Below are 22,434 nucleotides of genomic sequence, written 5' to 3'. Positions count from 1 at the left end.
CACCCAGATTCTGGAATGGAGGAATTTCCAGATTCTGCCGTTTCTTCTTTGTCCTTCCTAGTTTTGGATGCATTCCAAAGTGATGTCATGGGCTTTGATCTTGGTGTGGAAACCTTGAAAGTCTTTCCTCCTGTATCCGCGTGGCTCCTGCCCTTGCTCTCTGGCCAGAGGACCTTCCTCAAAGGAGCCCAGGCAGATGGCTGCACTGCAGCGGCCTGGTGTGATATCATGTGCCCGCTCTAACCGCCTCACGCCTCATGCCTCCTGTACTCTCGGCATTGGGACCTTCCTGACAATAATTGTGACAGTATGACAGCAAAGACAGGTTTATTTTGGTTCACAGTCTGAGGGTAGAGTTCATCATATAAGGCAGCTGGTCACTTGTGTCCACAGTCAGGAGGCAGAGAGCAATGGATGCAGTAGATGCCTTTTCATCCACCCACCCACCTCCTTTTGTTCAGCCCAGGCCCCCAGCCCAGGGGCTTGCACTGTCCACCTGCAGGCTGCACCTTCCTGCACCGGTGAAGCCCCCCTGGGAATGCCCTCCCAGACAAACCATCACCCCTTCGCCCTCTTCCACAGAGGTGTCCACGCTCCAGTGCTGTGGCTGCTTCTGACAGTGTCCCCATCCATCACATGGGACCGCAGTGCATGGTCGCACGGTCAGAAGACTCTGGCTGTCTCCGCAAGGCCTGAAGGCTGTCACAGCCGGACCACAGATCCTTCCACACTCTTCCCATCTTACCTTCTGGTGATGCGTTTCAGGGCTGAAAGCAAATTCTCTTCTTTTCTACTTCCATGTTTGGAATCTGTCTGTCCTTCGCTCCTCCCAGCATGCCTCACTGCACTCCTGAGCTGTCCACACCTCTTTCCCATCTGTGCTGTCATAAGCCAGGTGGAACCAGTGAGCACTCTGTGAAGTGTTTAAAGCACTGACTAGAAGCCAGGAATTGTGCATTTTGGAGGGGAAAGCAGTTGACAAATCAGCTCATAAGATGGGTGTGTCACCCAGAGGTCAGGACAGTGGGACCTGGGACTCCAGAGAGTTCGTGGAGCCAGGTTCACTGTAGGGATAAGGATTTGTGGCAAATACTTCCAAAAGTGGGAAAAAAATAAAAACACCAAAACCACTAAATCCAAATTTTTATGTGAAAGCTTGCTATTATTAAATGTTATTATAACTCAGTATTTGACATCTCAAATGACTGTTGACACACGCGTTCTCTGAAGCTTCAGCTGCTCTGTGTTAAGGAGTTGTGTTTCCTACCATTCGGCAGCAAACTCTGAAGGGCACTGTGGATGCCGCTCAGGACAAGTCAGGACCCATCTCTGCCACCTGTGCCTTTCGGTTTGTCTTTGGGGTGGTTTCTAAATCTGTGATGTGTAGATTTAGAATCAAATGGATAGAAGGAGTGACAGGTCTTTGTCCTTCTAAATCCCCGCATTTCAGAGTATGATGCGTTGGGGTGGAGACCTATCAGCATCCCTCACTCCAACAAGAGGGGGCAGCATCACGGACACTGCGATTTCCAGCCCTAAGTGATATTCCACTGCAGCCAGGTGGGCAGGCGCGATGGATGGCCTGGGGTGGAATCCTGTAAAAGATGTCCTAACAGTGCAGAGATCTGTCTCCTGGCGCATCAGCAACATCAAAGGGGCAGGAAACGCTGCTGTGAAGTGGTTGTTTTTGTTCTTTGTATTTTCTTCTCTGGAACTGCGTTTCCTGATACAACTTTTGACAAAGCACTGTGGTAGGTAATATTTTTAGAATAGAATAGAAAGATGTCTGAAATACATTGTGTTGGATACATTGATCAAAGAGAAACAAACACACCACAACTGTGATTTTAAATTACTTTAAAACAGTTCTTAAAATTCAAATGTGTGTTTCCTTAGAATCACGTGCAGGCTGCATGTGTTTATCTGCTTATGTCTCATCGTCCCACAAAGTACTCAAGGTGGCCAGGAAGAATGCTTCCAAGAAGCTAGGCTGACAGAAAAAACAAGGTGCCAAATGGGTATACTTAAAGTATAATGATGATATGTTTGTTTTAAGTTCAAATTTAATTGGATGTGGTTGAGTCTATAAATAAAATTAGGAGTGTAATAAACAATGAAGGTAAAACCAGTGAAGTTTCTCCATAGAACAAGCCATTTGCAGTAGTGTCAGTTGTCAAGGTGACGGAGCCTAGGAGCACGTGGGAGGTGGGCCCTGCACACGCCATGGGGATGATTACGGTAACTTTGGTGGAGGTGGGGCTATTCCCTGGCTGGGATCCGTGACTGAGCCCGTGTAGTGGAGCAGGCAGCGGAGCAGCGGCACCTGTCCCTCTCTGCCTCCTGACTCTGGATGTCCGTGAGCTGCCATGACGGACTGCACCCTTGAGCTGTGAGCCAGAGCTGGCCTTTCTCCTAGAGCGACTTCCCTGACACCGATGGAGCCAAGCCAAGAGTCAGTCAGACAGCAGGAAAATTTTAACATCTAAAATGAAAACACACTTGAATTCTCAAAGGAAATGTTAATACGTAGAATTGAACTAAAATGAAAATACATCAAAATTTGTAGGCTATAGCTGAAAGTACGGGCTAGAGAAAAATCTGTAACACCAGAAACTGAAATTAGAGAAAGGGAAGCTGAGCCTGGGGTGGCGGCACTGTGTATGGCCCAGCACTTGGGAGGTTGAGGCCAGCCTGGGTTCTGTAGTGAGGATGCTTCAGAGGACGAACGTGGCCTGGCGCTGGCATTTAGCAGGCATTCCTGGGGCCCAGCGCTCAGTCCCCAGAGCTGCACAGCAAACAGAATTAACAAGGAAGGAGCGAGGGTGGGGGGTAGGAAGGGGATCAGCAAGCAGAGCTGGGGAGTGCTGGGGAGTGCAGGAGGGGAGGGTAATGAGTACAGGAACGTGCGTATAAAAATGCTGCAGGGAGACCTTATATGCCACCTTAGGAAATGAAAGAAGTAAATATAAAATCAACTCAAAGCAAATAAAAAGAGGGAAACAAATTAAATTAAAAAAATAACTCTTTGGAGAACAAAATTAAAATTGAAAGCTTACAAGAAACTGACAAAGATTAGAGAAACAGGAATAACTGGTGTGGGTTGGAATGGAGGACATGGACACAGCCTCTGAGGGGGGCCTTGGGAACGTTCTGAACAACTCTGTGCTCATGAAGAAATTAATCTGTTCTCTTCTAACAAAAAACTTCAACCAAGAGGATACTGAGTCGTTCTAGAATCATTAAAGAAATTGAATTTCTAATCTCTCCAAACCCAGCTAATTTCACCAGAATATTCTACCAGACAGAGGATTGGGCAACAGCTTTAATTTCTTAGAGAAAATAAAAGAGAGGAAATATTTCCCAATCCATTTACTGAGGCTGGGGTCAGGCTGATGTTGACTTAAAAAAAAAATGACCAGAAAAGCAAAAGAAAAACCCAACACACACACACACACACACACACACGCATACATATACATGCACATGTGCCTTGCACACACAAAACACCACTAATCAAAGCAGCCACAGGCCGGTGTCTCTCATGACCTAAGATGCGGCAGTCCTCCGTGCAGTGTTCATGAAATGAGCACACCTGTGTGTGGCAGAACACAGTGGCCCAGAAGGATTCCCTCCAGATGTATGAGATTTGTTCAGCAAATGTCAGTTAATATATCCTGCCAGATACACAGTATTATGAAGAAATTGGATATAACATGAATCTATACAGAAAAAGTAGTTGACAAAGTCTTGCACTAGTTTCTGATAAGAATTCTCATCAAACTAGGATTAGATGGAAAACCTTCTCAAGCTGATAAACGCCTATGAAAAATCTACAGCCAACATCATATTTAATAGTGAGCGACTCCATCCCACGTCCCAGGATTAGGAGAGTCGAGAGGCCGTGGCCGCCATTCTTAGGTGACGTGGCACTAAAGTTCTGAGTAGGTCGGAGGAGTGAGAAGAGAGGCAGCGTTCTCGAAGGAAACCAGCCCTGCCTGACTGTGTGGACCACACTCAGAGTTGAGTCACTCCATCCAGGTGCAAAGTCCAGACACAGTGAAGAACCGACAGTCAGGCTCATCAAAATGCATGACCACATATGATCACGGACCTGTGACTTTGGCACTAAGTGCACCTGAAAATTCACTTCTTAAAAATCCTGGATGGATGTGTAAACTAACAACAAGTGTGTAGAAACTCAAATTAAAAAACAACACTGTGTAAAATCGTTGCAAAGAGAGTGAAGTATACCACAGCCCTCAGGTAGCGGGCATGTCCAGAACATTGCAGAACTCGGGGAAGAAATCAAGGATGACGGAAATGGATGGAGAGAGACACTCACTCCTCCACTGAGGCCTCGCCAGCAGATTTCCAGAGACAGGTAGCTGGTTCTAAAATTTATAAAGAAAAGCAGACACCCTAAAACAGCTGAAGCAATTTTTGAAAGAGAAGAAAGCCATGGGAGGGGAACTCTCTGTGGTGTGTGAGGACCGTGTGACCGGTGGTGGGATAGATGTCTGGATGGACCAATCACAATAAAGAATGCAGCAAGACAATGTAAACGTGTCCAGGTGGTTTTTTTCACAAAGATTTGCTTTTTTAAATTGTGTATTCACGTGTGTGTATCTGTGTGTAGGAATGCATACATGTATGTGGGGGCATTGGGTCCCCTGGAGTTACAGGTGGTTGTGAGTCTGGAAGCCAAACTGGGTCCTCTGCTGAGGGCTCTTAGTGCTGAGCCCTCCCGGATGATTTTTAACTAATGTGTGTTCAGGAGCAACAGGATGTTCAGTCTGGGGAGTAGTGGGGGGTGACTCACAAGAAACAGAATCCTCTTCCTGAGATCCAGCATCTTATATGCAAGTTAACCTCAAATTAAGTGAAACCTGAGTATAAAATATAAAACTATAAGAAATTTAGAGAAAAATGTAAGTCAAAATCTTCAGGCCTGAAGGTTTAGCCAAGACATTCCTAGGAATAGAAAATCCAATAATTGGAATTCATCAAAACTATTTTTTCTGCCAAAGTCTTTGTGAAATTGACAAGAACCTGTTCCCAGACCAGAGGGAATGCTTGGGAAATGTGAGCCAGCCAGGAGGAGCTGCACCAGGAATGTTTAAGGAACTTTGAAATATCAACAGTGAATATTCATTACTAATGGGCAAAGAATGGATGTGATAGCACCAGGTGCCCAAGGGGAGCACCAAGCGCCCGAGAGGAGCGGGAATGAATGACATGACGCTGAGTGCGATGCATGCGAGGCTGGACTGTGCCACTGCATCAGCTGGACTGTGCGATGGGAAGATGCATGACTAATGTTGAGTCCCCCAGGGACTCATAGTCAGATACCCTGGGCTTCCTGGAGAATGAATGTTGATGCTTATTTTTAGGACCTGTACAGATATGCATGGGAGTTTTATACCTTCAAATCTGAAACAAGGCACATTTTCTTCAATGTATGCATAAAGAGTGGGATGTCTAGTGAGTGGAATGTTACTTAGCAGAAGAAAGTGATAATCAGCTAAGTGGTAGGATGCAGAAGCTCCCCAAAGCCAGTAGTTTCTCTGTACCCTAGTGAGCTAAGAAGGAAATAAGGAAAAACACCCTGTTGATAGAAGCTTTTTAAAAATGTCTTAGGAATAGTAAGCCTTGGTATCTTTTATGTAGTAGAGGCTTCCTTAACAAGTTACTAGTAAATTTGTGTCTAAAGAGGTATTCAGTGACACATCTGTGACTCCAGCATGGTGGGGGGCTGAGGCCAGCCTGGGCTACACAGTGAGACCTTGTCTCAAGAAAGAAAACAAAGGGCACGGGGAGAGAAACGTCTGAAAGCCAAGCCGTCGGTGCAGTTGGTGCACCCCACTGTGAATGCATGAGAAAGTGTGTGTTGGCTACATGTATGAGATCCATCCCGATCCCTGCTGGCTGCTGGTCGTTCCTCGGCCTCAGTGCATGGTGGAAGGAGTACAGGTGCCGGCTTGGTGCGGAATAGCTTCTTTAACGCATTGTAGTGTTTAAACGGTGCAGTCACTAGAATGTACCTCACCTTCTCCTCACACCTGAGCTCCCATGGTGAAGCCGGTTGGGGCTGGTCTTGAGCAGCACATCATACCCAGTAGAACTTACTCGGCTCTCTCTGCCTACTTCCAGCTTCCCAATGAGGACCCTGAGATCTCCGAGGTTTCATCCAAGTGCCTGTCCATCCTGGTGCAGCTGTATGGAGGAGAGAACCCAGACAGCCTGTCCCCAGAAAACCTAGAGACCTTTGCTGACCTCCTGGTGGCCAAGGAAGACCCAAAGGACCAGAAGCTTCTGCTGCGGATCCTCAGGAGGATGGTGAGTCGGCCCATGGCACCCACACTGGGCAGGGCCTCATTTCTCATCTCCAGAATTGTTTCTCGAATGCCTTGGCCTCCCAGCTGCCTCTTGTGCAGTCATCTGTGGCTGTCATGGGTCATAGTCTATATGTGTTACATTGTTTCTGAACCATTTGAGAAATGTAAGAGGCATCATTCTGGAAGGAAGAAAGGAAGGAGGGAGGGAGGGAGGGAGAGAGGGAGGGAGGGAGGATTCTCTGGCTGTAGTAGTCCTGATTAGGAATTAACGTTGGTCCCATTCTTCCACACCTGCCGTATGTGTCCTGCTTCTGCTGACTGCCCTGGTTTGTAACTTCAGTGACTTTTTCCCTAGTCTAAGAGAGCATCCAGTGTGTTATAGTTTAATCTGGAATGGACTTGCACACTCTCTGTCTTTCACCACGTTTGGTCTGCGTGATATTTCCTTCCCATGTCCCTGAGTCCCCAGAAGCAATGATGGCCCTTGCCAGCTCACCACACTCTAGGGCTCAGTACGAACATCTACCCATTACTGGCAAGTTAATTTTGCTTGCTTTGCTTACGTGTGGTGTTATTGTATATTTTAGTTTTGTGGCAATTGGAAAATGTAAATTCTATTGCCCAGCACTATATTCTAAGGGGAAATATCACCTTCTGTCTATTTTTTTTTCATTTCTCTTTCCTTATTTTTTAAAAAATTATTCAGCTTGTGTCTCTTTAGAGCACTGAGTCTCAACCTTCCTAACGATGCAACTCTTTCATACACTTCCTCAGGTGGTGACCCCCAACCATAAAGTTATTTTCGTTGCTACTTCAAAACTGTGATTTTGCTACTGTTATGAATCATAATGCAAATATCCGATATTCAGGGTATCTGAGATGTGACCCCTGTGAAAAGGTTGTTCACAGGGGCCCATTAGCAGGGGTCACATGTCAGTACTCTTTAGAGCACTCTTGAAGAAAGACTTCTTGCTTTCTCTGCTGCGAAGGCAGTCACCGAGGAACAAGCACCCCTGAGGCCTGTTCACCTCCTCTTCTGTGCTCTTCCCTTCCCTGAGGTCTGTGGCCGTCACAGGCTGGTGGTGTGGGCTTGTTCTTGCTGTGGCTGGAGTGAGTCATAGGGTCTGACATGATTGTCAGAGGTCGCCACTGCCCTGGGTTCTGTGAATGGCCTTTCAACATTGTCTCATTCGTATCTTACATGGCTGCAGTGAGCAGCACCCAGGACTGTTCAGGTTTTACAGGCTGGAAAGTAAGGCTCAGTGAGCTTGTGGACTGTTCTAAGCCGGCAGAGCAGCTTTAGAGGCTCCTCGCACATCCCAGCAGCTGCTCTTCTCATCCCCATTGGCATCCTGTGGGCTTCCACCAAGCAGATCGGACAGAACGTTGATCTAGAGCAGCGGTTCTCAACCTTCCTCATGCTGTGGTGACCCTCAACCATAAAATTATTTTGTTGCTACTTCATAACTGTAATTTTGCTACTGTTATGAATTGTAATGTAAATATTAAATATACAGATATCTAATATGTGAGCCCTGTGGGGGTCACTTGTAGAAGTAACCGTCTTATTAAATAAGAAACACAGAGCCAATGCAGAGATGAAAGCCCAAGAGGTCAGAGCTAAGGGCCTTACCCTTCACTGCTGCAGCTATCCTCTTCAGCCAAGAGACCTACTTCCTGTGTGTTTGTCTTTATATAGACTTTCTGTTCTGCCTTCTCATTGGTTGTAAACCCAACCACATGACCTTCTCATCACTGCCCATCTGTACAGACCTCCAGGACTTCTATGGTTGGTATTGAGATTAAAGGCATGTGTCTCCATGCTTGGCTGTATCCTTGAACACACAGAGATCCACCTGGCTCTGCCTCCCAAGAGCTGGGATTAAAGGCGTGTACCACCACCGCTGCCCAGCTCCTGCTATGGCTTGCTATTAGCTCTGACCCCCAGGCAACTTTATTTATTAACATACAAATAAAATCACATTTCAGTACAAATAAAATATCACCATATTTCCTCTTTTCTATTTTAATAAAAAGGAAAAAGGTTATAACTAACATAAGAAAAACTATATACAAAAGTACAATAACTATATACCATATATACAAGTAATAAATACCTAAACAATGTCTGGTCCATTTTTATTTGACAAATTCAGAGAAAATAATTCCATTATCTATCCTATTTTGGTAAGTCCAAAATGTACCTAATTCACTTTCTATCCTAACTAATTTTCAACTATAACTAACTAATCTTCAACTCCCTCAGAGACCCAAGAAGGAAATAATATTACCTAATAAAAAATAAAAACAGGAAGTGCATGCAAGCAGCTTCCAAAAAAAAAAATGTGAGTTGACAGAAACAGCCAGCTGCCTGGACAGTCACCTGAGGTTTCTCCGCAGTGTTGGGGCATCATCTTCAGCCTATAGGCTTAGTGTATCTGACAGACTCATTTGTGAAGTAGGATGTACACAAGGTCAACAGTTCAACCTCACATTGGGTGAGAGCAGTCCATGTACCAGAAACACCTGAATTCCACTAGTGTCATGTCATGATTCAGAATTTTAAATTCTGGAAATTGTTGATGTTTTTTGAATTTAGCTGTCCATTCTTCTTGGCTATGTGTTTGTGTGTGTGTGTGTGGCTTCATCTCAGCATCCTGTTCTTCTCCATATCCTTCTATTAGTTGCTACCCACAAATTGAGAACCACTGATCTAAAATACCCTGGGCGAGTCATTCTATCGCTGCATGTGAAGCAGGGCATTGGGGTGCTGAATTGAAAAGGTCAGCCAAGGTCACAGGGCACTCCCAATGAAGACAATGGCAAGCATAGCATGTGATGTTTAAATTATGAATGGGCAGATATGTTGGCATCACACACAGAGAGAAGAGAAAATGTGTCTCATGTGAAGCCCAGAGATCCCTGGAGCCCAACTGGGAGACAGAAATGGACGCAGAGGGTAGAGCCACCAGACCCAAGTTTTCATGGCATTTGAGGCTTGGAAGTGAATGTTGGACCTGAGAGCCTGCTCTCTGAGGGCAGTGGCAGTGTCTCTGTTGAACCCACTAGTCTTGACTGTGAGGCGAAGCTTGCTCGTTAGACCTGGCCTCTAATGGGCGTTCAGAGAGTGGGCTCAGTCAGGACCATCGGAAAATGCAAAAGCTTTGTCATCAACTGCTATTTGTTTCTCTTCAGTCCTTCAGGCTCCTCCTCTTCCTGCCTCCCAGATGTCAGTCAGCCTGAGGCCAACTCTAGTGAGCATATAGTTAGTCCCCAGTTTGTACCCCCATCTCCCCACTGTGCCCCAGTACCCTGAGGCATGGTAGGATTGGACAGGCACACGGTTGGAGTCAGGAACTCAGCTGGATCTCCTGTGTCCCTGTAACCTGCCTATCAGCTCCCTGGACCATAGCGGTCAGGTTCCACAGAGGGATTGCCTGGTGTCCATGATGGAGTTATGGAGGACACACTTATGAGTATTTTAGTTGTAAGAAGTTACAGAGGGACAGCCTCTGAACCTTGTCTGTCTGAAACAAGGTTGTGGTGGCATTGTGTTCCCCAAAATATTGTGCACGCTAATAAACTTATCTGGGGTCAGAGAACAGGATGGCCACAATATTAAACATAGAGGATAGGCAGTGGTAGCACACACCTTTAATCCTAGCATTCCAGAGGCAGAAATCCCTCTGGATCTCTGAGAGTTCAAGGCCACATTGGAAACAGCCAGGCATGGTGACACACGCCTTTAATCCCAAGAAGTGAGCCTTTAATCCCAGGGAGTGATGGCAGAAAGTAAAAAGATATATAAGGCGTGAGGACCAGAAACTAGAAGCATTTGGCTGGTTAAGGTTTCAGGCTTTGAGCAGCACAGTTCAGCTGAGACCCATTCGGATGAGGACTCAGAGACTTCCAGTCTGAGGAAACAGAATCACCTGAGGAATTGGCAAGGTGAGGAAGCTGTGGCTTGTTCTGCTTCTCTGATCTTCCAGCGTTCACCCCAATAACTGGCCTCAGGTTTGTTTTTATTAATAAAATCTTTTAAGATTCATGCAACACAAGGTCATTGGGTGCACATGCTGGCCAGGAGTACATGGCTCCATATCTTTTAACGTCCTGAGGTAGGTTTGCCCTGTGGATTCAGAGAAGGTGACCCTGAAGTACAAATGGCCCTAGAAGGAGCATGTCATGACTGGAATACTGTGGCTGTCACTGGTGGGTTTAGGGGGATGTGTGGTCATTAGAAGAAATACCCTGGCATGTCTACCAATCTTGTGATAGTATCTTTCTGAAGCCACAATTTTCACTAACAAAGAAGCAGGCTGTTTAATTCCCGCTGATAGGTGTGAATGTGTCCCCCGGGTCCTCTCCCTTACTCCGTCGTATTTAGTGTATTCAGAAAACAATATGGAGCCTATGGAACCTGAAGACCTGGTTACTTGTCTCTGTGTGCCAGGAAACTGGAGGTTTTTAATTATACTTTGTGCTTTTGCTTTAAAGCTGTGGTGGACATTCTTCCAGTCCCTCCCAAGCCTACATGTCGCTCAGCTCTAGGAGGGCTGCAGATTAGCCTCCATGTCCATTAACTAAAGCTAGCTCACTCCAAAACTCAGCATGATGACTGCCTATGAGGTACCGCGGACTTTCTGGGGTTAAGACTGGCTGAAATAAGGCTGCTAACTAATCTGTGAGAGCCGGCAGCATCCACAAGACAATGACTCCTGTCATCCTCAGGCCCATGTGTCTGGGGCAGCGAAGGTGTCATGTGTGGAGTGGTGAGGTGACTGAAGGTGATGACATTAAGATGTCTCCCAAGCATCCATTCCTTGAAACATCTCTGTCTTGTGCCTTGTGCCTGTGGGGACCCGGGAAGCCCTGGGTGAACGAGTGTTGTTGACATGGGCGTGGGCATGTCAAGGACACTAATGCCTTGAGCCTCCAGGTGAGGCTTAGAGGTGCCGTGACACCTTCTTCTGGTCCAAGTACAAGTGTTTAGGAATGACTGACTAGTGTGCACAAAAACTAGCCATCCCAGGTTTTTGCTCTTAGATGAACACAGCCTGAGACTGGTAACCCGCCCCCTGGTAGGGTGTACATAATAACGTGCTGAGGTTCTGGGTTGCTGCATAGTTGGTGCTGTTCCGTCAAACACTGCCCACCTATCACAGATTTTTTTTTTTTTGTCTTTCTTTGTTCCCTCGTTGTCTGAGTCAGATCAAGTCCCTGAGCAATGTAGAACGTGGCAAGTGGCCTCCTGTGACTTCCTGTCTGAGTTCCAATGTTGGTCACCAGGTGCCTTCCACCCACACAAGGACAAGTGTGAACATCAGTGTCACATGGCCACGCCCTCTCAGGTGTGTCCAGCTTGCAGGCCCTCGGCCTCCCAGGATGCCGTGAACGTGGCCCAGGGATTGCAGATGATAGCTTCACATGGGCAGCTTTGTAGAGCAGACAGCGCGTGGTGTTCTGTGATGGCAGGCTTGGGATCGGCTGCTTGCTCTTGTTTTTCTGTTTTATAACTAGGTGGAGCTGCAGAACTCACACTCACAATGGACCTAATTTCACCACAAAAGTAAAGAAATATTGTTAGAAGTATAGCAAGATAAAATGAGGTCTCTCCCTCCTGGCTTAAGTGTCTCAAGCTATTCTGGAACTCGCTATGTAAACCAGGCTGGCCTTGAACTCACAGAGATCCACCTAATCTGCCTCTTGAGTGCTGGGATTAAAGATATGTACCACCAAGGATGGGTCAGTGTGGTCCAGGATGGATCAGTGTGAGTCCAGAGAGACTGTCAAGAGCAGTATCATTTACCCAAGTTAGTACATAGCAAATGTGAGTGTCATGGGAGTCATGAGGCTTCTCCTGCAGTTCTGGTGGAAGGTTCTGAAGAGTCTCCTGGGCAGCCCCCCTACCCCCTCCTCCCTGGGCTCCATGTATGCTGGTCATGGATGTGCTGGGCAGATCTTCCTGCCAATGACTGCCAGAGGCTGCCAGTTACCTTGGGAACTCCCTAAGTGAGTTCCTTGTATCTATCTATTCAACAAACAAAAGAAAGGAAATATCTTGCCTAGAATTCTTAATTACCAGAGGAGGACATGTTCCGGAGACTGTGTGTGTGTGTTCATGTGCAAGGAGTTATAAACTTTCCCTGCGTGTGACTACTCCTTTACACGTGAGAAATTTCCATGCAGCCCTGGGTATATAGGTATATAAGACAGGAACACAAATGAAACATTTACTGATAAAAAGTCACAAAGAAATTTATTTTAAAACAATTATTTGGCATACATATACGTTTATCATTTATTAATAGCAGTGTATTTGCATACCACTGAGATAGATGGGTGCCTTTATTTCTGCATGAAGATTTAATCTCAGCTGAATGTGACTGCTGGACCAGGAGCATTCTTCACATTTGTCGGGCTCCAGCTGCACTTTGGTTTTGTTATTGTCAATCCAAGCACGCCTCTTTGTATTACATTACAGCGTGGCAGATGTGTGTTTAGGGTCATTTCAGAAATTCTGTTCTAATCTCAAGCTAGAATTCATTAAACAATTGTGTATGAAACTCAAACAGCAATTTTTAAAACCAAATATTCTAATGTAATACAATCCAGAGATAGACCAATTTGATTCTTACATTCTGAGTCTGTGGCTGAACCCAGGTGCTCCAAGCGTCACTTGGTGCTGTGTGATGGACACTGTGCACGGTGCACAGGGCTGGTGCGTTCACAGCAAGGCGTCAGTGGCACTGAGTGGTGCGACGTGGGCAGAGGCTGCAAACACCTCCATTTAATTATGGTGGTTCTCCCGTCTCCCCCACCTCCAAACCCTCCCATACAGCCCTCCTCACCCTCCTTCACTAATTGTTATTACATGCATATATGTATTTGTATGTACATATATTTATATTCCTAAATATAACCTGTTGGGTCCGTATGATGTCCTTGTACCCAGCTTGACTCAGCTGTGCACAGGATCTGAATCGTTTGGCATGATGCACGCTCAGCAGCATTCCCCTGACCCTCACCTTCAGTTCCACAGCTCCGTGTGGGGTCGTGACCCACAGCTGAAGAACTTGGGCTAGACACAGATCAAGTCAGACATCGAGGCCCAGCGTCCCAGGGATGACACAAAGTTTTTACCAGGGCCCCATCAAAGCTTTCCTGCCTTGGGACTAGCCCCTTCAAACGTCTCCCTAAAGGGCCTTTCCAGGATGTTCCAGAGAGCATCTCCCTTGTGTCGCTGCTTCCATTTCAGCTGAAACGATGCTGCTGTCAACTCCTCCTTGAAGCAGTGACGGCCTCATGGCCTCTCACTTCATGTCACCTGTGCCTCTTGTTCCGGTTTATACATGGGGTGTATTTATCTCTGCTTCAGAGAGGCTCTCGAATTCCCACCCAGCATAGGTCTTTTTCAGGACACTAACCACGTTTGCTTACTGTAAACCAATTACACTTGCCATCTTTCTAGGAATGGGTGCTAGAAACATTATAGATTGTATTAACCGCAGCTCTAGAATATTTGCTTTTTAAGTACCATAGAAGTTTTGATGCCACTTTAAAAAAAATCATTATTATGTCCAGAACCCAAGCTGGTTATGAACTCCCGACGGCCTTTTGTGCAATGGGTATGAGCAGGTTTTAATGAAATTTGAGTGTCTCTAGAGATCACAGATACTTGGGCCTTTAACATTGTAGCGTTGCTTAGCAACCTGGAAGTCATTACCTCCCAGGCACTGTAACAACAGGCCGCACTTCTCTTTGCTGGTCTCTGATGAAAATGTAATGGAGACAATCCCTTTCTAAGGGCTCCACTCTATGAGAAGGCAGCAAATGGATTTTTTAATTCTCTTTACCGCCTGGGCAGTTTTTAACCCACTGTAGAAGTATTGAGTCCCGACTGCCGTATGTAACTGAGAAGCCTGTTCTGGGATGTTGTTCTCGGAAGCAAGGCCTCCTGTTGTGACCCGGAGGAATGCTCCCCAGCATCACAGGTGTTCTGTTTATTAAGTTCTAAAAAGCATCGTTCACAAGAACCAAAAGGAGAAACAACAAAAATTAGTTGATGAATGGGTAAATACAATGTGATATGTCCATGTAATAGAATATTAACCATCAAAAGAAATGAAGTTGTGACGTGGTAAAACTTTTTTTTTTTTTTTTAGACAGGGTTTTTCTGTGTAACTTTGCGCCTTTCCTGGACCTCACTCTGTAGCCCAGGCTGGCCTCAAGCTCACAGAGATCCACCTGCCTCTGCCTCCCAAGTGCTGGATTAAAGGTGTGTGCCACCACCACCTGGCTTGTGGCAAAACTTTTACAGATAGATCTTGGAAGCAGTAAGTGATTACAGGAAAACACAGAATACTGACCATATGATTCTGTCACCTGAAAGGTCTGGGATGGATAATGACTAAATGAATCTCCAAAGCTACAGAAAATGATTGGCATGGCTAGGAGGTACAGAGGGTGGGCAGTGCAGGATGTAACGGGTGTGTGTTTCTTCCTGAAATGATGGAGTCTTCTGGAATTGACTGTGGAGACAGCGATGACTCCATGGGTTTTCTGAACACTAAGTTGTATACTGTAAGATGGTCAGTTTTATGATATGTGGATTTTTTTTTTTTTTTAGCAAAAGGAAAAAGAGGAAAGAACTCAGCTAGCTTGAGAAGCCTAGGAAGGAAAGGGGATGAAGGTGTTTCCAGGGGTGTGTCTTGCAGACTCAAGGCCCCCCCCCCCTCTCTCTCTCACACACACACACACACACACACACACACACACACACACACACACGTACGTAGAGCTGCGTGTGCATATTAACATACACATAAACACGCTTTACAAAATGGTCAAAATAGCTATAAAAATGAGTCAGAATGGATGTCACTGATAACAGGAAAACATCAGTTATAGAAGCCCAGGTCAAGAAGTTTCTAGACGATAGCATTGGCTTGAGAGAGTGCATTCATGATTGAGGAGTCCTCAACCCACCACAGGCAGGAAACAGGTACACCGTGAGGAACCGCAGCCTCGGACCACTGAGAGCTGCAGTCTGAGTTTCGTCCCTGGACCCACGGAAAGATGGAGAGAGCTTACTCCACAAAGACGTCCTCTGACCTCCACATGTGTGCCCTAGCACATGTACTCACACACATACGTTATACATACATGCAATAATAATGGTTTTAAAAAGAACCGCAGCCCCAGGAGAGCAGGGCTCAGAGGAAGGACAGAGCATGGGCCCAGCCCCACACCAGAGCTGCTTACTCCCCAGCTGCTGTCATTCCCATGCTTCCCTGCAGGTGAGCACAAGAGTCCCTGGGGTCTGGGCCTGACTTCCAGGTTCCCAGAATCAACACACCCATTAGAGGGCAAGCTGAGCCTCCACCCTGTTCCTGGAGGTGAAGGATGTCATTAATGCTTTGCTAGCTCACGGCAGGGCAAGGCTGCCCTGGATTTCAGCAGGCTCACGGAAGGATGAGGTCCTTAGGGAAGCAAAGCCAGGCCTCCCAAGCCACTGACTGGTGACCCAGTGGACCAATCACCGCACTTGAGGACGGTGCAGACACGGAGAGTGGCCACTGAGTAGTCAATGGCCACAGAAGAGCACAAGATGACCTAAGAAACCCTGATGAGGGCTCAGCTGCTGAAGGTGCCGGCCACCGAGCAGAGCAGCCTGAGTTCAATCCCCAGACCCACATGATAGGAGAGAACCAGCCCCCTCCCCACATGTGCCGTGGCTTTTAAGCACACACATGCACAATAAATAGTAAAAAAACTTGAGTAAGGAGTGAGAAGTGTCAAGACTTGTGGCATGTGTCCCTGAGGACACATGTGTCACTCTGAGACCAAATGTGAAGAATCTGCTTCCTGTTTCCAGCCTCTGGGACTGTGGGGTGGGTAGTTGTGTGTCCGGGACTGTGGAGTGGGTGGTTGTGTGTCCGGGACTGTGGAGTGGGTGGTTGTGTGTCCGGGACTGTGGGGTGGGTGGTTGTGTGTCTGGGACTGTGGAGTGGGTAGTTGTGTGTCTGGACTGTGGAGCGGGTAGTTCTGCGTCCAACACTCTGATTTTCTTTTGGTTGAAGGCAAACCTGAGAAGTGTGGAGTGGATAGTGCAGCTTTGTTGACATTACCAGGTAGCTCCTGAGAAACCCGCCTTGCAGTAGGATTATTGCGGTGGGAGGTGATTTACATCTTTCACCGGGAAGTTCAGCCCTAATTTAATTGACATTTTTAGTTTATTTGACATGATTCTATGATTCAGTCATCTTTCCATTGGTGTAGGTGAAAATTAAACTCTTTTGTATGTGTACAGGGAGGAGGTGTGTGTGCCCGTGTGAGGCTGGAGTCGATGCTGGGTGTCTTTCTCTATTGCTTTCTCGAGATGATCTCTCACTGAGCCTGGAGCTTGCTGTTTTCCTGGGATCCTCCTGTCTCTACCCCAGCACCAACACTGTGATTACAGGCACACACCCCACGCGCAGCTCTGCTTGGGCACTGGGTAATGCTGTCCACAGCAGGTTTGTTACCCCTGAGCCATCCCCTCAGCCCGTCCCTGTAGATAGACTTTGTAGTTGCAGGAGAAACTTTAGTTATTTTCCAAATAACTACCATCTCATTGTAGGACACATTAGGATGTGTAATGCATCTCAGATCTAGGAACAAGATTTTGAATATGCGTCATTGAGTTTTTTATCAAAGTTCTGGGCTGTGAAGGCTGCCACATCTTTTCAAATTTTATTTTCTTCTTTCTCTTAAATGAGGTGTCATCATGAACCATGACTTGGAGAAATGCTCCTCACAGGCTCTGATAGGAGGTGCAGACTTCCCGCCTTGACTATTGATGACTCAGCACAAAGAGCACAGGGATTCCGGAGCCAGAGTGGAGCAGATGCTGGCGGCTGTTTCTGTCACAGTTCTGGTGTAACAGAGCGACAGGACTCCAGCCCTTCCTAAGAACTGCTCCTGGCCTGTGGCTGCACAGCCACCAGGTCCTCAGGCCTCATGGCAGGGTTCACGAGGCCCCTGGTGCTTTCTGTGCCCGCCATCAGCACTGTGGAGAAGGTGCTCCTGTCAATCCGGCATGGGTGCATGGGAGACAAGCCTAAGAGACGCCCTGTCTAGAGCCCAGGCTGTGTGGTCGCTCACACAGAACCCATGGTTTGCCGGGAGGAGGGCACTGCAGGGGCTGGTGTCTGCCCACTCACATCTCCCTTCAAACGCCACCACCCCCTGTTTACTGGAGATGGTCAGGCCATTTCAAATGGGCATTTCTGTTAGGGTCTTGTGTCTCTAGAGCCTTGTTGATCCAGCAGAGAATCTACACATAGGGAGCCTTGGAGCAGCACCAGAGAAGTGAATTAATAAACCCAGGGGACACGCTGGTCCCATTCACAGGTTTCCTCACATGTTCTGGTGATGCCGTGTGCCTGCCAAAGCATCACCGAGAGAGCTGCCATTGCCATTGGTCAGTGCAGGGGTGAAGTCAGGAAATGGGGGCAGGAGGAGAGCCTTCACCGAGCCCAAGCAAGCACTTCCAGACATAGAGAGGAGACCCAGGTCAACCTGTCCCTCACCCAGTGTGCATCCTTGGGAGTACCACTGACCATCTCAAGGCTAAATGCTTTGCCATATGGACCCCTTGGAGGGCTACAGGACAGAATGACGAAAGTATCTGTCACCGAGCTTGAAGTAGAGAAGACATTCGTGAGAACATGGACTCACAAACATGTATGCAGATAACAACGCACTGTGGAAAAGCTGTCACATGATCCAAGCAGAGCACATGCTTCGTCCCTTGGTTCTCTCAGTAGAGGGCCAGTGATTCTGTTTGCATGTCCTCCCTCTGCCCAGGGTTCAGTGACAGGGAGCTAACATGCCATGAGGTGCACATCATTGCTGTCTACTGTGCATGTGACTGTGGTCGCAGCCATAGATGTGGGGAAGAAGTGTGGGCCACAGGTGCTTCACAGCCTAGAGGAGGCTCTGTCACCATCTCCAAACCAGAGACGGGGGGCAGCTCTGTCACCATCTCCAAACCAGAGACGGGATTGGCCTCCGCGTGCCTTGCTCAGGAGAGCTCGGCGCCGTCAGGGCTCATGACTTATGCATGAGCACAGATGACCCCACCTGGCCTCCCTCAAGGTTCTGACCCCTCCCCAGCCTGTCCTTGCTGCCAGTACATAATCCCCAGCAACCGAGGAGCCAGAAGCCTCTCACCAGTACTGTGGGCGTCTCTGTGTGCCCCAGAGAGTACCTTGTGCCTTGTTAGGCTTAATTGCACGGCCATGGAGAGCCGGAGCCTCGGACGGTGTTTCCTCAGTGGCCCTGGGGCATCCTGAGGATGGGCAGCTTGGTGTGGGGGAGTCCACTGGTTAGCGGAGCACAGGCTGACTGAGTCCATTACCACTACACAGGCTGGAGAAGGGCCTCAGCTGCAGGAGTGACACCGGACCCACCCTGCGGGAAGCTCCGAGCTGGAGTCAAGTGCGGGTGATCACTGCCAAGCCCTTCTCCCAGGCTGATGAGGTCGTCAGCACGGACTGCAGGAAGTGCTTCCATTCTCGTTACTGTGTGGTGATAGTGTGTGAGTCATAGTGTGCAGACCTAGCTGTGCCCACGGCCCGGCCATTGAGCTGAGTTGATGTGATGGCGCTGGAGAATCCCCAAGTGGAAGGATGGTGGCAGTTCCATCTTACAGTTCCAGAGAGGCATGCAGGAGGCCAGAGGGGCATGTGGTAAAGCCAGGATTCGAACCTGGAGAGTGTGTGTGTGTGTGTGTGTGTGTGTGTGTGTGATGAAACAAGATGTATGTGTGTTTGTAGCCCAGCTGCTCTTGAATTCACTCTGTAGCCCAGCTGGCTACAGACTCACTACATAGCCTAGGCTGGCCTCTAACTTCTGTGATCCTCCTGCCTCTGTCCTGATCAAATACTTAACATTGTGAGTCATCACTCATCGTGCATAATGTGATGTTTACCCGTGAAAAGGAAGAGCTGGCAGAACCCTCTTGGTTATTCTCAGGAGCAGTACCAGTGAATGTGCTTTATCCAGGCTGGACTGTCACCTCCAGTCGGTCACAACGTGGGATTCTACCTTTTCTGTTCAAGTGGGGTTTCCTCGGGGGACAGGGAAGAAGAGAGAAGCCCCCCAATAACTCTGTACTACCACACACAGCTGGCAGATTCATGTGCTGTGGTTTGCTCTGCCCTCGAGGCTGCCCTTCTTTGGGCTCGTGGTCCAGGCCTGTGGCTTTCGAACTTCATGTCCCACTATGTGACAGGCCAGGAGAACGGGCTCTTCTGTTAACTGAGGCACCAGACCTGTGGGCCTCACAGGAGCTGCACTGCAGAATGGTGTGCCCATCTGCAAAACTCCTCTGGGCAAGGCTTGTCTTGGCGTGGCTGCTTGAGCTCTCTGAGGTGACATCAGCTCAGGGACACAATGACGAACAGGATCCTCAAGTGCAGGCGTGTTCAATTACTGTGCTTTACACGCAGGCTGAAGCCCTTACATTATATTGATGTAAATACAAAAATAGCCACTTTCCTGAAAACATTGAAAGAGTTGGTCCTCATAAATATTTCATGGCAGGAACCTGTATTAATGCAAATCCATTATGTCATGATGAGCCAGGAGCTTTACCATCTATGAATATTTCACATTCAAAAGAGTGAGAGATGGTTAACATTGGTAAGCCCACTGCCAAATCAAAGGCTGTTTTAAACAGTATCCCAGGGAACCATTGCACCAGCACACACCTGTAACCCCACAGGAGGTGGGGCCAGATTATCCCTCCCTACATAGTGACTTGGGATTTCAAGGCCAGCCTATCTCAAAAAAAGTTCTGGCTAGAACAAAATAATACATATAATCTGCTACCCAATAAAATGTCTTTAAATATATGTTCTCATTAATTGTATGAGGATATAAACTTATCCCACAGTTACACTGTGGCTTAAAACTATCTCCCAGGGATAGTGTACTTTGAGCCATGTAGCTTTGAACCTTTCTGCAGCTTGATCTGGATCCCATTTCCTGCTTCCCCAGAGAACAGTCCACTCAGAAAATCAAGAGTTCGTGTCTGAGAGCCCCCTCCAACAATGGCATGAAGATCGGCACTTTGGGTAACTTCCTGTGTCTATCTTTTCCTGAGTTTTGTCTTACCGCATAGGCTTGCTCTCAGTCAAATGTAAGTTTACAGTTTTCTAATCTTTACAAATGTGTCCAAGTGTCCTGTCAACTTCTCTCAGACAGTCCTCTACCTATCTCAGGGTGACTGACACCAGCCTGTGTCTCCTCTGAACGCCTCCACCAGTTCCTCAGTCAGCTCTGCTGTCTCTAAATTCGTTCTTGAAGCTCCATCCAGAGATGCACCTCTCTGGCCTTGTCTGCCCCTCAGGGGCTGCAGCGGCTGCCTGCTTCCAAGTCACCTTCACACTAGGACTGATTTTTGTTCCCTTGGGCCGTTCTGGCTGTGGCCCTCCAGACTGAAAGCCATGGGGTGCTCCATCTACCTGCTGACTGGAGGTCACCACAGCCTCCCAGCCTTCCCCGTCTGATGCTTCCTCATGCCTGCACACCTCATGATGACCTTAGTGTTCTTAAGTCAGTTTGGATGCTGCTCCAGGAGGGAACACCCGAATAGAGACCTGGGGGGAGGGTGTGAACGAGCGAGGTCCTCCTGAACCCTTCCCTCACACACCTGCTCACCTAGAAATTTCAACAGTCCTTCCTTCAGCATTCCGAGAACCTGATTCTTCCCACCTCTTCCGCTGGCTTCCCGAGTCTCGCTTCTCATGGGTTCTGTCAAAATCACAAAGGAGTCTCCTGCCGCCTTCTGTCTCCCTGCTCTCCTGTCTCGGGGGACCCTAGAAGTCCTACATAAGATTGTGCTGCTCAAATCTTCCATCGACTCTTGTCTAGGGGGAGAATCCAAGTGCACCCTGTCCCACAAGGGTCACAGTTGGCCACCCTCTATTCGGCTCACCTCTGTGGCTATTTCCTTTGCTCATCCCAATCTACACAAATGTGTGCCTGGGGCATTGGTATGTGGTATGCCCTGTTTCTGGAAGATTCCACACCCCCACATATGGCCTTTCTTTAATTTCTTTGGGCGTTTCCTTGCAGAGCAGCCTGCAGGACAGAGCTGCCCCTTGCCCCGCCTCCGCAGCTCCCCCTCTGTCCCCTCAGTTCCACTCTCTTTATTCATTGCACTACTGTTTTATAGCCCTGGTATGTGGTGGTATTGTGTTCCCCAAAATATTGTGTACCTTAATAAACTTATCTGGGGTTAGAGAACAGAAAAGCCACTAGTTAGGCAGTGGCAGCACACGCCTTTAATCCTAGCATTCCAGAGGTAGAAATCCATCTGGGATCTCTGTGAGTTCAAGGCCACATTGGAAACAGCTAGGCATGGTGACTCACGCCTTTAATCCCAGAAAGCCAGCCCTTAATCCCAGGGAGTCATGGTAGAAAGCAGAAAGGTATATAAGGCGTGAGGACCAGTAACTAGAAGCATTTGGCTGTTTAAGCATTCAGGCTTTTAAGCAGCAGTTCAGCTGAGAGCCATTGGGATGAGGACACGGAAGCTTCCAGTCTGAGGAAACAGGACCAGCTGAGGAACTGGCAAGGTGAGATAGCTGTGGATTGTTCTGTCTCTCTGATCTACCAGTGTTCACCCCAATAGCTTGCCTCAGGTTTGATTTTATTAATAAGAACTTTGAAGATTCCTGCTACACTGGTGTGTCTGCTTTTTTTTCCCTCCAGGATTGTCATCACTATGAGATAAGAAATCTGTCCATGTGTCTCCTCTCTGTCCCTCCAGCACTGACTTGTACAGGGCATATTGATTGTTTAAAGCAATGGATGGCCTTTGTAGAATTACACCTGCCCCTCCCTGGATGGACCTAAACTTTCTTCAGAGCCCACCCCTCTCAGTGTGTTCTTCCCAAATGGCTGTGTAGAGATTGTGAAGGGCACTGTGCATTTGGGAATGACAGGTTGCACAGCCACACGCCTGGGTGTGCACCTGGCTCCCGTGTGCAGACAGGTGACTAAACCTATGTTCACTTCCAGTCTTCTCCCTGGTAAAGTGAACCAG

General features: G+C 47.7%; 1 protein-coding gene across 12 annotated transcripts in view; it reads left to right on the top strand.

Annotated features, from left to right (window-relative positions):
• Ulk4 (unc-51 like kinase 4) overlaps positions 1-22,434 on the top strand; it is a 307,398-nt gene that overhangs the window by 223,982 nt on the left and 60,982 nt on the right. For all 12 annotated transcript variants that reach the window (XM_076577412.1, XM_076577414.1, XM_076577409.1 and 9 more), the window contains one exon: positions 6,151-6,336. In XM_076577412.1, coding sequence (XP_076433527.1) covers positions 6,151-6,336 — 186 coding nt within the window. The remainder of the gene's footprint in view (positions 1-6,150; positions 6,337-22,434) is intronic.

This window comes from Peromyscus maniculatus, chromosome 7 (assembly GCF_049852395.1).
Source record: "Peromyscus maniculatus bairdii isolate BWxNUB_F1_BW_parent chromosome 7, HU_Pman_BW_mat_3.1, whole genome shotgun sequence".
Taxonomy (NCBI): domain Eukaryota; kingdom Metazoa; phylum Chordata; class Mammalia; order Rodentia; family Cricetidae; genus Peromyscus; species Peromyscus maniculatus.
The sequence above is the reverse complement of the archived record's forward strand: the minus strand, read 5'-3'. Positions and strand labels throughout refer to the sequence as shown.